The 16351-nt window shown below is 48.7% G+C and overlaps 2 protein-coding genes across 2 annotated transcripts in view; one reads left to right on the plus strand and one right to left on the minus strand.

The window, feature by feature from the left end:
• The window catches only part of ST7L (suppression of tumorigenicity 7 like), a 143140-nt gene that overhangs the window by 87868 nt on the left and 38921 nt on the right, over positions 1-16351 (plus strand). The window lies entirely within an intron of this gene.
• Positions 835-15345, minus strand: WNT2B (Wnt family member 2B). Its single transcript, XM_027536169.1, has 5 exons — positions 15080-15345; positions 8995-9215; positions 7680-7957; positions 6733-6997; positions 835-1850 (listed from the first exon to the last, which is right to left on the minus strand). The coding sequence occupies exons 1-5, from the start codon at positions 15268-15270 to the stop codon at positions 1621-1623; spliced, it is 1185 nt and encodes a 394-aa protein (XP_027391970.1). The 5' UTR covers positions 15271-15345; the 3' UTR covers positions 835-1620.

Genomic DNA, 16351 nt, shown 5'->3' on the forward strand with positions numbered 1-16351 from the left:
CTGTGTAGTCTCCTTAATCTGCAGCCTGCTGTCAGTACTTTACAGTACTGAACTGGAGATTCTGAGAAGTCAGGATGGGCTAGACCAATTAGGGACTTTGGTAAGAGGGTCTATTGGCTGGATTTGGGGGCAGAATTAAAACTCAATATCTGAGATAAGTTTACACCCTCATTTTAGAAATGAGAAGATAGAGGCTCAGAGAATTTGGGAATCTTGCTCAAAATATCATAACTGGTACTTTTAGCCTAGGTATATCATAAATGCAAATTTATACACCACTCTGCTCCTTTAAAATATCAACAGGCAAGAGACAACCACTGTCCAAGTCACATAAAAATAGGACATCGTGATTTTGGGGACTCTGTGTCCTACCCTCCTTTGGCTTACTAAGCCTGCTATCTCTGGAGATGCCACTACTGCAAGCTTAGTTAGGCAGTGGGTAGTAGCTTAGAAGGAACTGGGCTATTTAAGCCAAATGTGGATTGAAGGATAACAATCACCAAGACTTGGAGAGTCACTAAATAAAGATTTGTTGAATAAATGAGGAAAGGCTGCTTTCTAAGCTGTTTGGCCCCAAACCCCAGCTCTCCTTCCCTCTGTAACCACTGGTTTCTGCTCCCAGCTTCAAAGGCTGGGATCTTCTCCTAAAAATTGCCAAAGCCAGAGATCTTTACCTGCCTAGTATACACTGATGCCTCATGTGGCCCTTGAGATCAGTCTTGTTACCCTCTGCCATCCTCCATGAGTCACGTATCTTTTACTTAGTGTTTCCCAAACCTGGATGACCACCAGAATAATGCATGGAAAGTTTAAAAAAAGTAAAAATCCCAAGAGTAACCAAATTTCTCTTTCTTAGGAGTGTTCTAGGGTGTTCTAATGATCTGTTAGGCTGACACTGCATGCCACTCAGTTTATACAGGCAGCAAGGGAGCAAAAGAGGCAGTGCTGGCTGATACAGCTTAAAAAAGAAAGATTGGAAGAGAATGTATGTTTCTATAGTTGTATAATTTTTTTTCTCCTACAAAACACAGCAGTTTACAAACAATATGAGCATGAGAATGGAACCTTGTCCACTATGCTAACTCATATCTAGCAATCCCAGGCTCTTGATAATGAAAGAATGTTGCAGAATTTCTTTTGGGGTACCAGGCAGTTAGCTCACACTGACCCAGGGAAGAGATGTGTGGTTTCATCTCTGTCCCATCTACCCTCGACCAGGTAGGAAAAGAAGTTCTCTCCAGGTACCCTTTCTCTTGCGCACACAAGAAGTATCAGGAAGCCAATGCAAGGGAAGGGAAGAATGAGCCTTGACCATGTACTTTAGTGCAACTCATATCACTCTGAAGACTCCTACCTCTTCCACTCTCCCTTCTAGCCTCCAGAGTGGGGAGTCAGGGAGCTGCTCGGTTTTTTTTTTTTTTTATAATACATCCCCTGTCAACTCCTTCCCAGGGCTAAGGAACCAGCTAGACACCAGAGTCCCTCTGGAGTGTTCTCCAAGTCCTTAAATAGAGGCTGTCGCAGCCCAGGGTTGAGGGTGGAGGAAGGTGTGCATGCAAAGATCTTGTGCTTTTGAATCAGGAGGTTTGAAGTGGAGGGACGAGTGAGGTATTTTTATGTTCAGGTCTGATCCAGCCACTCTGCCTTCTTGGGGGCCTTGCAAGTATGGACGTCCACAGTGTTTCTGCACTCCTTGCACCGCACAGCACAGCACCAGTGGAATTTGCACTCACACTGGGTGACACGGGTAACTCGAGTTGTGTCATACCCTCGGCCGCAGCACATGATTTCACAACCGTCTGTCCCTTTAGATGTCTTGCTACAGACTCGGCCTGCAGTGCCTAGGGAACCTGGGTTGGGGAAGAGAGTGAGAACCAAGTTACCTCTTACTGCAGCTGCTCTGGGTTCCCTTACCCACATCCTCATGAGGAAACCATAAAGAATCTCGTTTCCTGAAAATATACCCACTAGCCAAAATGACCATCTTATTGCCCTCTGTACCAGGCCTGTTTCCTCCCACCATCAAGGCTCCCCAAAGACCACTGACTTCTCCTGCAGTGTACTCCCTACCAATACATATCTCCATATTCCCTTCAAAACTTAGCCTGAAAATGTCATAACTGTTAAAGCTGGGTGAAGGTTCTCTACTTGATGTGTGAAATTTTATATAATAAAAAGTTAAAATAAAAAACTTAGCCTATAATTTATCTTTTCTAAGAAGTCTTGCTACAACTTAGTTTATATTTCATTAAGTTGTACTATACGAGAAATTAAAATTAAAAGCATAGGCCTGATGTCAAATTGTCTAGGATTAAAACCCAATTCTACACTTCTTAACTATGAGGTCTAGCAAGTTAGTTAATAGCACCTAACTCAGTAGATGAAGCGTGTGTGTAAAAGTTGCTCAGTTGTGTCTGACTCTTTGTGACCCCATGGACTGTACAGCCCATGGAATTCTCCAGGCCGGAACACTGTAGTGGGTAGCCTTTCCCTTCTCCAGGGGATCTTCCCAACCTAGGCATCAAACCCAGGTCTCCTGCATTGCAGGCAGATTCTTTACCAGCTGAGCCACAAGGGAAGCCCAAGAATATCTGATCATCTGAGGAGACAAACTGATAAGCATTCCTGGCAGGAGGCTTCTCCCTAAGGAATTCCTAAAGAATATCCCTTGCTTTACCCCGTATGGTAGGAACTCTTAAAGGGTATGGATGGTGTTACTCCCCCTGCAGAGAATGCTCACAACCTCATTCTGACTGATTTTTGCCAAAGAGATCCTGCCAACAGATCACAAAATCCTAGAATTTTGGATAGGATGGATCCTAGAGAATATCTACTTTAATCCTTTCCTGGAGATGGGCAAGTGACTAGCCTGGGGGTTCAAAAAGGGTATAATAAATTAACTGGTTTCTATTAGTAGTCTACACAGTCCACTAAATATGGATAGAAAATACTAGTGCTTCTATATTTTTTTATCTCATCAATTTAAAATATCTGCTTTGTATGTTTTATGATGTACATGTTAGTACAGTGAAACATAGACATAATTCATAAGTAAATATACATGTATTGGAGGTACATGCTCAAATTTTTTTAATCATAGGAGTTTACAAACCAAAACATTAGGGACCACTGCCCTAGAGTGTGGAGTGACTACATCTACTTTATATGTTTCCTGCTTTACTCCAGGAGTTAGGTCCTAACTCTCTTGTACACCAGAAGCCTCTTCAATACTCTGGAGCTGAGCTGGCCTATGTAGTAGCCATTAGCCAATTGTGATCATTTAGATTTAACTTAATTAAAATTAGGGCTTCCCCAACCTAGATATCCATCAGCAGACGAATGGCTAAGAAAGCTGTGGTACATATACACAATGGAATATTACTCAGTCATTAAAAAGAATGCATTTGATTCAGTTCTAATGAGGTGGATGAAATTGGAGCCTATTATACAGAGCGAAGTAAGTCAGAAAGAAAAACACCAATATAATACATTAACACATATATATGGAATTTAGAAAGATGGTAACAATGACCTTATATGTGAGACAGTGAAAGAGACACAGATGTATAGAACAGCCTTTTAGACTCTGTGGGAGAAGGCGAGGGTGGGATGATTTGAGGGAATAGCATTGAAACATGTATATTATCATATGTGAAATAGATTGCCAGTCCAGGTTCAATGCATGAGACAGGGTGCTCAGAGCTGGTGCACTGGTATGACCCTGAGGGATGGGATGGGGAGGGAGGTGGGAGGGAGGGTCAGAATGGGGAACACATACATGTACACCCTTGGCTGGTTCATGTGGATGTATGGCAAAAACCACCACAATATTGTAATTAGCTTCCAATTAAAAAAAAAAAACTCATAGAACTAAAAAAAAAAAATTAGGGCTTCCCTGGTGACTCAGTCAGTAAAGAATCTGCCTGCAATTCAGGAGACCTGGGTTCGATCCCTGGGTCGAGAAGGTCCCCTGAAGAAGGAAACGGCAACCCACTCCAGTATTCTTATCTGGAAAATCCCATGGACAGAGGAGCTTGGCGGGCTAAGTTCATGGGGTCACACAGAGTTGGGATACAATGTAGTGACTAAACCACAGTTAAACGTACATAAATTTTAATACTTAGTTCCTCAGTCACACTAGCTATATTTCAACTGCTTAGTAATCACACGTAACTAAATGGCTACTGTATTGAAGAGCACAGATGTCGAGCATTTCTGTCATCACAGAAAGTTCAATAGGACTTACTGCTTTAGAGGGAAATCCTGGATCCATACTCCCTTCTAGGATTACTTGTACCCTTTAAATTCCAGGCCCCACTCTGGGTTTTATGAGATCTAATTTTATGCCTCTGAGAACACCCCACACACATATGAGTCACCTTCCCTCCTGACTCCAAAGATCCTTCTCCAAAGGTGCATTTTAGGATGATAGCATAGGCTTACACCTGGGTGATGTATGACTGTTTCTAGGCATTTATAGAGTAACCCTCTGAATTATGGCACATGGGAAGAAAACAAACTTGGTGATAGGAAATCATGACAGATGACCCCACCCTTATGGCAGAAAGCGAAGAAGAACTAAAGAGCCTCTTGATGAACTTGAAAGAGGACAGTGAAAAAGTTGGCTTAAAACTCAACTTTAAAAAAACTAAGATCATGGCATCTGGTCCCATCACTTCATGGCAAATAGATGGAGAAACCATGGAAACAGTGACAGACTTTATTTTGGGGGGCTCCAAAATCACTGCAGATGGTGACTGCAGCCATGAAATTAAAAGACGCTTACTCCTTGGAAGGAAAGTTATGACCAACTAGACATTGTATTAAAAAGAAGAGACATTACTTTGCCAACAAAGGTCCGTCTAGTCAAGGCTATGGTTTTTTCAGTAGTAGTATATGGATGTGAGAGTTGGACTATAAAGAAAGCTGAGCGCCAAAGAATTAACTCATTTTAACTGTGGTGTTGGAGAAGGCTCTTGAGAGTCCCTTGGACTGCAAGGAGATCCAACCAGTCCATCCTAAAGGAGATCAGTCCTGAATATTCACTGGAAGGACTGATGCTGAAGCTGAAACTCCAATACCTTTGGCCACCTGATGCGAAGAACTGACTCCTTGGAAAAGACCTTGATGCTGGGAAAGACTGAAGGCAGGAGGAGAAGGGGACAACAGAGTATAAGATGGTTGGATGGCATCACCAACTTGATGGACATGAGTTTGAGCAAGCTGATGAGTTGGTGATGGATAAGGAAGCCTGGCATGCTGCAGTCCATGGGGTCACAAAAAGTTTGACACGACTGAGTAACTGAACTGAGCTGACAGGAAATCACTAGGGGAATCAGAAGTGCTTCCTAAACCTTTTTTCTCCTGAAAGTGAAAGTGTTAGTCACTCACGTCATTTCTGATGCTTTGCAACCCCATGGACTATAGCCTGCCAGGCTCCTCTGTCCAAGGGATTCTCCAGGCAAGAATACTGGAGTGGATAGCCACTCCCTTCTCCAGCAGATGTTCCCAACCCAGGGACCAAACCTGGGTCTCCTACATTACAGGCAGATTCTTTACAGTCTGAGGCAACAGGGAAGCCTCTGGCACCCTTCAAAGTACACAGGCTACTTTTCTCTGTGACTTGGGTGGAGCTCCACCCTGTTTCCGTGCCCACTTTTGCTCCTAGCCAATTGCCTGTCCAGGAATGACAGTGATAGGTGAACACAAATAGTGTGGAAGACAGCTAAGGTTTTGGCTTCCCCTTACTAAAGTCCTGACTGCTGATACTGCAGAGATGAGCCTGAGAGCCGTAAGAATAACCAGGGGAAGAGCAGTTCTGTTCCACTGCAGGTTGTACTTAGTTTAACCCATCTGAACCTGAAATACAAGCCATGATGGTGACTTCCAGTTTTCTAGGGGAATACTACATCACCTTCAGCATTCCCAAGAATTCCACCACAAATATATGGAACAGATTAAAAAATGATTTACTGCTTTCTGCTGACGGTCAGCCATTGGTAGGGATCTCCTCTCTCCTTGCTTCCCCAATTCCATTTTTGAATTTTCAGTGGCAGCACATTGGATAAGCTCTCTCAGGGTCACTCATGGTCTACTTCCAACCTATCTTTCTACCTTTAATCTCCCCTACCCCAAACCTTACTCAGTCAACTTAACCTGCATTCTGCTTGTGGAACAGATCATGTGCTTTTCTACCTACCATTCTACTCATGTGTAGAGAATATCTGCCTACCGTCCTCTCTATCTATCCAGATAATCTCCACACTTCAAGAAACAACTTAAATGCAACATTTTCAAATAAACTTTTTTTGCTCTCTTTTGCAGTTGCATTGTCTACCTATTATCTCTCATTTCTTTAGCTAAATTGTAAAGAGCCAAAACTCGGTCTGCATCTTATGCCTCTGCATAGCCCATACATTAGCTTGGTACTGAAATGGGCGAATCATTCAATCATTCACCAAGCAATAACTACTGTATCCCAGATGCTGGGAATGTAAAGGAGTGGTAGATGACCTCAGGTCTCAGGGAGCTCACTGTCCTCTCCTCTCTAGGCAGCTGTGAGCCTGGCAGACCGAGGCATAAATCAAAAATCTTATTACAAGATTATTCTCACATCTGACTGACTCCTCCAACTTCCATCCCTAACTCCTGACGCTGAATGGACCATGATTAACTACAGGTGCCTTCACTAAGACCTGGGGCTCCATGTCCCTACCTGCTTTCTTTACTCACCTGCAGCCTTGTCCAAGACACAGTAGTCTGGGGAGTTGTCAAAGTAGACCAGGTCAGTCCGGGTAGCACGGCGATAGCCTTGGCGAGCTGCCGTGAAGTTTGCGCCATCCTGGGTGGCCGTTACTTGCACAGCCCCGTCATAGCGCCGCCGCAGGTAATCACCTGTGCGGCGGAAATCTGAGAGTGCACGCCAGCAGGTGCGCAGAGTACAGGAGCCACTCACGCCATGGCACTTACACTCCAGCTTCAGAAACCGCCGCACAGCCTGGAAGGTGGGGGCGCAGTGAAGGGAAAAGCAGTCAGGAAACTTTGGGGTCATCCCTAGGACTAAAAGCATGAGTGCCCTGAGGTCTGCTGGCCCTGGTTGGCTGGTGCAGCCATTGGTTCTTCTGTTCTCTCCCCAGTCAGATCGCACCCATTCTTCCTGACCAGATTCTTCCAGGAAACCTTCCTAGACCAACAGTGCTTTTATTTTCATGAAAGCCCATTTGAACGTTCAAGCCCCAGGATTCTGTTCATAGCTATGGCACATCCTCTATTTTTCTTATATTTCAGAGTTCAAGGTCCAATGCCTTCTGCTTTTGTGGCATGTCATTTTCCAGCACAGTGCTAGGCATATAGGTGGTGCCCAAAGGCCAGAGCACTGACTGGAATAAGCTCTAATCCTCCTCAGACTTCAGGAGGTGATTCTTTTCTTTCTTTAAAAGTTATTTCCCTTCTTTCCTCCACCTTTCCTTAATTCCCACCTATGTGAAGACTTGATGCTCCAGGTTGAACCTTGGCATTCCCTAAGGTCCCCAGCATTTACTGCTCCTCTTCCAAGGGTTGGGGCTTTTGGAGGTAATCCAGAAGCCTTCAGCCCTTCTACCTTCACATTCACTCCATGATCATAGGTACTGGCCACCCCCAGCAAATACGAATGTACATGCACAGACGTGAGTACTGACCGTGCGACCACAGCGATTGTTATGTAAGTTCATGAGAGCCCGGGCATCCTTAAGCCTCTTCTCCTTGGCATCCACGAAGGCTTTGGCAAAGCGAACACCATAGTGTATGTTGTCACTGCAGCCACCCCAGTCAAAGTCCCCACGTTGGTCATGGTGTCGGCCACGGGTATAGGGGTCACAACTGCACACACTCAGTTCACCCTGGCTACAGGCACGAGTGATAGCATGGACCACCCCTGCTGATGAGATGGCGTATACAAATGCTGCCTCCCGGCTACCTAGAGAGAGAAAAGGAGAAGTGTGTTTCAGCAAAGAGGCCCACGTCTGTCTCCTTCTTCAGCCCACACAACCTCCAACTCTAAAACCTCTTTTCCTCTTCTTTCCCAGGGAAACCCCTATACTTCCTTTATTCAGAGTACCCTTCCCTTCCGAGAATGTTCCCCAGAGTGTCTACTCCCTTCCCCTCAGCCCTCACAACTCTCTATCTACTTCTTTGTACATCTGACCTCTTGGGCTGACCTGTACTCCTGCTTCCTTCCAAACTCCCTGGGTCCAGCCATTGAAAACTTTCACAGTGAATCATTGCCTCCCACTGAGTGCCAACCCCTGCTTAGCAAAGTCAGCCTCAGTCCACATTCCAGGCCTTTTCAGGCCCACTCTGCTGGACAGTTCCCCTACAATGGAGCCCCCAGCCCAGGGGTCATCCTATTTGAAGAGAGAGGCTACTTTCTCCAGCCAGCTTTCTTCCTTCCCTCTCTTGGGGACTGATGAATCATCACTCTTGTCCCTCTGACACCTCCAGATTCTCATCTCATTCCCTTTCTCTCCTAGTTTACTGTTTAGCTCTGCTTAGCTCTTTTGCTGAGCCAAGTCCAAGCCGCTGACTTCCCAAATATTTACATATCACCTTTCTGTTTATCTCTTGCTCCCATTACTATAATGTTGGGAGTGTTGGGCTGAGGGCAGTGATGGTGTTGGTAAGAACAGAGCAGCCATTTCCAGTCCTCAGTCTTACAGATCATGGATGGAAGTCTGAAGGCTAGGGGATTGGGGAAGGAAGGAAAAGGTGGATGGAGGATGGAGGTACCAGAGAATGCTGTTGCTCTGACCCGTCATCCTGGAACCCTGGGATTTAGAAGGGCCACTGACTACATATCAAAGGTACTAAGGGTCTGTTTCCAACTGTATGCTGGGCTCTGCCCACAGTTTTTACCCTTAATCATGAGGCAGAATGTAGGAAAGAGGCACTCCACCCACTACCCACTCACCACCCCAACCAAGCACAGAAAGAGAAGGAACTGGAAGAAGCCCCTACTTCTGAGCATGACACGGCCAAAGACAGTGTGGTCCCGGTCCAGGGTGGTGCAGTTCCAGCGATGATGGCGGAACTGGTGCTGACACTCTCGGATCCACTCTCGGGCACCCTCACCCACGGAGCGCATGATGTCTGGGTAACGCTGGCACAGCTGCCGCTGCCGGCTCACCAGCCCAGGGATATTGTCACAGATCACACGGGCCCCTAGTGCCCCGATGTACCTGCAAGGTGGAGAGGGCCCTGTCAGAGCATCTGGCTTTATTCTGCAATCCAGAGGTGGGGGGTGGGGTGAGGGGGAGTAAGGAGGGGAAAGGTTTGGCATTCAGACCTTTAGAGCTTCCTTCCCCCTCCTCCAACCCATATTTCCCAAGGCCTCAGGGAAGAACCAATCCCCACAAGCCTTCAAGAAATAATCTGTTTCAGAGAGAGTAATTGAGTGGTCTCCCACCATCACCAGTTCCCCAGCCAAAAACCAAAGGGACACACACTCCCAAAACACAGGCCAGGCGTGTGTCACATACACAGAAGCTATGGGCATGTCACACAAACCCCATTGCCTGTTTATCTAATCAACGTTAAGAGCCTCATGGAAAAATAACAGAATTAGTATCTGAGACAGCATTATTACACCCACATGTCAGAGGCATGTCCTACATAACTGGTTCATAAAGCATGGTTTGGGGGAAGAAGGATGGAGGTGGGGAGGGGTCAGTGGGAAGACAGATAAGTGGCAGTTCTGAGTGATGTTTACAGCCCCAGTCAGACCCATATAGCTAAAAGTCCTCATTCCCAATGGTGAGGTGTGGGAAGGAAGAACCCCATGCCACTCTTCCCCATACCCTTTACTTCTATGTCCCATGACCTTTCTTAACTATAAGTCTTTCAAAATCATCCTTCCCAATTTATAGGGCATAATGTCCTGGATGAATCTGCATGGGCAGAGGGCTATTTGCAGTGGGAAACCAAAGGCCAAGATTAAGCAACAGAGTGACACTCCCCATATCCCAGACCCCAGTCTGCCTAGGTGAATAATTATAAGAAGATCAATTAGATTAGGAGAGCTACTAAAAGATATGTGGGTTGCTACAGTCATTCTTAATTTTCTCAAGGAAGTGTTTTTTCTTCATTCAAACACAGTTAGCCCTGGACTCCACCACAAGCCTCAGGAAGAACATTTCAGAGAGAAGGCAGGAGTTCATCATCACCTTTTCTCCCCCACAAGGCCATCAAATGAGATCTGACCCATACACTCATTTCCCACCCCCTTTCTCGGTTTCCAGCACCCAGCACCGCCCTTGATTTGCTGGGAATTCCTTATTCTCCTGTCCTAACACATCCAGGGATGCCTTCATGCCCCTTTTCTGCACAGGTGGGGGCCCTGGAGGGTTGTTGCTGCTACAGACAGAAAAGATTTGATTTGAGCTGTGAATGAGCCTGTGGTTTGGGAAAGGCCCCAGAATGGGCCTAGAAGTGGGTGAGGAGAAGGGAGGGCAGCCAGAGGGGAGAGGGAAAAGCTGGACTGCCCTGGGCTCTGTGTCCTCTGCAACACTCCCCCCTCCCCCTGCACTCGCAAACCCAGCCCTCACCCACAGACTGGATCACCACTGGTGACACCAACTCAAACAAACACAAGGAGGGCTGATGCTTGCCTCTTCTGGAACTCAGCAGGGCTGATGGGGCCCATCTGTCCCAGGGAGGGGTGAGAGGGCTGGTCCACCACTAGCAAATCCCATGGAATCAGCGTCCCCAGCACTGTCCATCAGGGCAACAGCTTCCAGGAACAAACAAAATAAACACCCTGGTCTGGGCCAGGCCGGAAAGGGCTGCCTGACGCACAGCCGGGAGTTACACCCACTGCCGCGGTGCTTTGTTTGGAGAATCAAGACCGTTGGAGTTGGAGCCTGTCCCTGTCTCACCACCATTCTGCTTTCCCAGTTCAGCCCTGAGTACTGCTCTAGGCAATGGGTGTTTGTTTTTTTAACTGGGGCTTGGGAAGAGGGGGGTTGGACGGGAATGAGAGACCAGTAATCCAGCCCTCATGAGACAGTCTGGAGTAGGGCAGGCCAAACTCTGGTAAAAAGTCCTTCCTGTGGTCTAACTGAACTCCATTCTGCTGCAGCCCACATTGGTCCTTCCTCGTTACATCCTCGATGAGCGTGGGAATATCTGCTCAGTATCTCCTATGGGAAGATAATTTCCTCTACTACACTCTTACTCCACCAAGTAGCTGCTTCGAGAACATGCAGACCAGGGCTTCCAATGGTCAACACCTTGTAATCAGTGTGGGGGCCTCCAGTAAAGCAGCGTGAGGTCCACCCACCCCATCTTCCTCTAAATTCAGCACGTGCCTACTAGATGCCGACCATGTGCCAAGCACTAAGTTCAGCTGTTAGGGGCACAAAGATATTTAAGGCGTCTCCCAGCTGATGAGCCAGTAGAAATGCCCCCGACTCTAGCTCCGTTCCCCTTCCAGAAGTTTTTACTTTTTTCTCAGCTTCCTGCTCCAAAATGCTCTCTTTGCCTGCCTTTGACCAGTTCCTATCCCTTCCTTTGACAAAGTGACTACTCTACTCCAGCTCCTTGCTACTCAAAGTGTGGTTCCCCAGAACAGCAGCATTAGCATCTCCTGGGAACCTGTTAGAAATGCAGTGCCTCAGGCCCCATTCCAGGCCTACTGAACTGACATTTTACCAACATCCCCAGGTGATTAGGACATGCTGCTCTTTGAAGGCAGGGATTTATATTTGTTTTGTTCACTTCAGTATCTCCAGTACCTTGAACAATGTCTGGCACAAAACAGGTACTCAATAACTATTTGTTGAATAAAACAAAACCTTGACTGCTCTGATTTATTCCCCAACTCCATACTCCTCCTGGCTAGCCATAAGCATCATTTCAATTACAGCTTTACTCCTTGTTGACACTGCAGATGTTTTAAGCTTGTATCTTTTTAATGAGGCCAGGGATCCTCTTTTTGTTTACTTCCTTGCTTTTACAGTCCTTAGTGTATGTACATGGTTTAGCCCAGCCCATATTGGACTTTGAACACAAGGATAAAACTATTATCCTCCCTGAATATCTTAAGACAGTATCATTTATATGATACTTGGCAGTTCACAAAACATTTTCTACACAAAAATCCTATGAGAGCGAGCTCCACTTTACAGGTGAAGAAACTGAGGTCTGGGAGATGAACAATACTCAGCGCTGCCCATCAGGGCTAGTCAAGGGAGAACTGGGTGAACCACGGCCGACGGACTCCAAAGTCCAAGCTTATTTTCAGTTCCAAGCATAAGAGAGGCACACAGTGCTTAACCAGGCATAGACCGATCAGGCTCCAAAACTGGTATGAACTTGAATTTCTTCCTCTGCCCCTCCTATCCTTCAGTTTCTTCGTGTGTGAAACGGGGATCATATTATCTGTCTTGCTGTATTATTTTAGGAATTGAAGAAGATTGTGCTTATAGGCGTTTGGCCATGGTATCAGGAACTTAGGAAGGGATCATTAAATAGCAGTTGTTGATAACTAATGTTAATGTTGGGGAATTCCCCAGGGGTGGGGAGGGTGCAGGTTGGGGAACTGAGATCCCAGAAGCCTGGTGGCAAGGCCCCCCCAAAAAAACACCCAATAATATTAATGTCACGATACCACTTTGTTCCTCTTTCTGTAAACCACAGTCCTGAATACAGTCCTGCTCTTTTGATTCTTGACATCCAAGCCCCTGCAGAATACAGACTAGTACAGGCAGGCACATGCCAGGAGACCCCCATTTCTTGTTCTGTTTTTCTTGGTTAGAAAAGACCATCCGTTTCCTCCTCCACTTAAAGATCAGAAGAGGAAGGGAGTGGTTGGAGAGTAAGGGGAAGGGCTGTAAGGAAGATCAGATTGTTAACTAGTGATACTGATGACATTCTGCTCCTGAGTGGAACATGGATACACACAGAGTCAACAGGCATCTATCTCTTCAGAGGGTTGTACAGAATATCAATCTAGCTGATTTTTTTTTTCCTAAGGGAAAGAGAGAATCACCTTGGGGGCCTGACCTGCCTTTGGAAAGCAGCTCTCTACTTTATCCCAGAAGTGATGACTACTGAGGCAGGCATCTGGGGCCTGCAGCTATGACCCCTATGAGGCAAGCAGACTGAAATCACCTCGCACTCACTGCCCATCCCTGTTGCTGCCTTCCTCCATTTCACAGGGACTGCTGAATCCCTCTGTATCACCCACTCATCTGCTTCCCTCCCTCCCTAGCTAGCTCTTTCACCCAGGAGTTTTTCCAAAATCTTTAATATGAACCACATGGGGGGAGAGTAATAGAGGGAGAAAGGAAAAGAGAGGGTAGCTAAGGGGACAAAATGGGGGCTCGGAAGAGCCCCAGTTAGATCTTTAGGAGCTGCTTAACCAGGATGCTGAAATTACCAGGGTGACACTTCCTCACCTAAACAGCAAGTGGACCAAGGCTGCCTCCCAAATTGGTAAGAAGCAATCAAGGGTCCCTAAAAGCAAACTGTTATCCGGGATGGATAAAGATGCACAGTGACCACTTCATTCTCTGTCTACAAGCCCACTGAAGCCAAAACCGAGCCCATGAAAGTAAAGGGTGGCTTTGATCTCACACAGACCTTTGAAGGGCTTTTCTCCTCATCCCCTTCTTCCTTTTCCTTTTCTAAAAGAATGTTTCAAGCCAGATGTAAGATATGGGCCTCCCTGCTCCCCCATCCAGAACCCCTCTCCTTGCCTTCCCCAACACTGCAGAGATAAAAAAGATCCCAAGGAGAGATTTTTCTGAAACAGGAAAACAGGGAGGGGGGCAGGGTGGGAGAAGATGGGGATGGAGAAAGACACATCTTGAAATGATAGGAATCTGCGGCCCAAGCTCGCTGGCCCTTCAGCCAGCTACCCCTCACCCTTCTTCAGCCAAGATTCCAAATCCAGAGAGAAGCCACAGGGTGCAAGGGGAAAAGAGACCACACTCTGTGGAGGAGGTGAAGGTCTGAGGGGAGGGGCAGAGTAAGGAAAGGAAGGCGGGCACTGCATGGGTAGAGAGGGGTAACAGCCCAGTCCAAGAGGCCAGTTTAATTGGGGGGCGAAGAGGAAAGACAAGACTACTGAGTCATTTCTCAGTCCCACTCTCCCGCTGCTCAGCCCCTAGGAGGTGGGGGAGGAGACAGAACAGCTCAGTTCTGGGAGAAAAAGATGGGTGCCGTCTAGACTGGGTGGGGGAGGGAGAGAAGAACAGATACCCAGTGGATTCATAATTCCTTCTGCCTCATTTGCCCTCATGTGAAATGCCTGGTGTCTAAGGCCTGCAAGAAATCTGAGGAGAGGATCTCTTAATGTTTTGAGACTCTAGAAGCCTCTAGTTCTTAGAGAGGAAAAGATGGGAGATGGGCCCATCTAGGGAAGAAAAAGGAGGCAAAGAAGGAGATATGAAGTGAGATTCTCAAAACAGAGGCTGAAGACAAAATGTCTCAAGTATGCAAACCCAAGTAATCTGTTTGTTTTAGTTGTGGGAGTTAATGGGGTAGTTTTTGCCTTAATTCCATTTCTAAACCTTGCGCTGGGTACCGCTGCCTCACCCGAGCCTTACTGCGTGGTGGGGTGAGGGTCGACCAACGAGAGGCTCTCCGAGCTTGCCAGCTGCCTCTTTCTCCACCTCCCGAGGGCAGGCGGGGGACAACCTCAGGGGATCAGAGAGTTCTCTTGGACGGCCTCCGCGGCCCCAGATGGGCGACTGGTTTCTTGAATCCATCCTGAGAAACTCGTAAGGTAGCTTTTGCCCTATGAGAACTGAGCTGAAATAGAGAAGGTCTGAGAAGCCTCGATTACCCCGCGTCCCTGCTCCAAATACTTAGCGCCTTCATCACCAGACGGGGAAGGAGCAGCGCCACCTTACCCACTCCCCATGCCCCTGCGCCCCTTGGCGACTTCAGTGACAGTTGAGCCCGGATCGTCTCTAATTCCCGTTACAGCGACAACCTGGTCTCCTGAGCAGCGGGGACCGGGAGCTGTATATTCCCTTTGGGCGCGTCTGGCCTCTTTAACCCAGTACCTCACCCTCCCAACCCCGAGAGCCACACTCACCACCAGGACGTGTCTACGCGGGCCGGCAGCGTCAGCAGCAGTAGCAGCAACAGAAGGCAGGCAAGACTTAGGCGGGCCGAAGCCCGAGAGCCGTCGGGGGCCGTGGATCTGGGAGCGGACTCGGGGACAGGGGCGCTAACGCGTCGAGGGGGTAGCTGCGCGGCTTCCTCCGCACCACCCGGCCTCAGCATAGCTCCCCGAAGACTCCCGCCACGCGGCCCGGAGGGGCGTGGACGGGGCACCGGCTGAGGGTACTCAGGCTGCTCCTACTTCACCCCCCTGGGGGGCCATAAGGCTCGCCGCCGGCCGGGGACCCAAGGGCACCTAAGGTCCAGGAGCCGGGGCGCCAGGTCCCGGAGAGGGGCGCAGGGAGCGGTATCTGGAAGCCGACGACACCGCGCCGAACTCGGGATCTGGGGCGAGCTGCCCAGGCAGGGATGCGGTGTCAGGGGGTCGGCGGCGCGGAGTGGGGCTGCGGACAGAGTGTGCGGACAGCCCCTCCGGCCGCGGGCTCTCATTGGACGGCGCGGGGCGGGGCCGAAGCCCCGGACACGCGCGGCCCTCAGGGCGGCTCCGCCCGCGCCAGCTCCCGGCGCTCCGCGGCGCCCTAGGTGTGGCGGCCGCCTCCGCCCCTCGGCGCCCCTAGCACAGCGCCGCGCCCCCACCTGCTCGGGACTGACTGGGCGCAGTGGCGCCCTTCTGCGCCCGGAGCACCCAGTCCCTGCCCACGCCGCGCCACCGGGTCCTAGCGCCCTGCATTCGGCAACCCCAGCCTCCGTGGGTGATGGCCAGGGGGGCCGGGTGAGGGGAGCTGCAGACACTTTCCCCTACAGTCATCTAAACTACAGTGACACTGGAGTGAGCCACAGAGGACTTGGTCATTTCCTCGGGTTTTCTCTCCCTCCGTTCTTGCGCTTCTGTGAAATGGGTAGAAGCTCTGCAGCGGGGAGTTGCGGGAGAATCTTGATTCCCTTTCCAACGCCGCCAACGCGAGCGCCACCGGCGCCGACCTCAGGTAGGGCTTCTCTCATCGACCACCCGCTGCCCCTGGTTCTCTCTCTCTTTCACACACACACACACACACACAGCCGACTTCAGATAGGGGCTTCTCTTGTCGACGACCCGCTGCCCCTGGTATACACACACACACACACACACACAGCGTTTAGACATAGGTTCCCCCCAACACATCCACACCCCCACACCCCGTTTAGACACAGGTCCCGCCTGCCGGCTGGCGATGACCAAAACCAAGAAGCACACCTGCGGGCC

Source organism: Bos indicus x Bos taurus, chromosome 3 (genome assembly GCF_003369695.1).
Source record: "Bos indicus x Bos taurus breed Angus x Brahman F1 hybrid chromosome 3, Bos_hybrid_MaternalHap_v2.0, whole genome shotgun sequence".
In the NCBI taxonomy this organism is placed as follows: Eukaryota; Metazoa; Chordata; class Mammalia; order Artiodactyla; family Bovidae; genus Bos; species Bos indicus x Bos taurus.

What these genes read in the sequence shown, in the direction of transcription:
- WNT2B (XM_027536169.1), bottom strand. Translation starts at nt 15,270, where the DNA reads ATGCTGAGGCCGGGTGGTGCGGAGGAAGCCGCGCAGCTACCCCCTCGA. An exon ending in CGCGTAGACACGTCCTGGTG is followed by an intron (nt 9,216 to 15,079) that starts GTGAGTGTGGCT and finishes TCCACCTTGCAG; the next exon opens with GTACATCGGGGCACTAGGGG. An exon ending in TGTCTTGGACAAGGCTGCAG is followed by an intron (nt 1,851 to 6,732) that starts GTGAGTAAAGAA and finishes TCCCCAACCCAG; the next exon opens with GTTCCCTAGGCACTGCAGGC.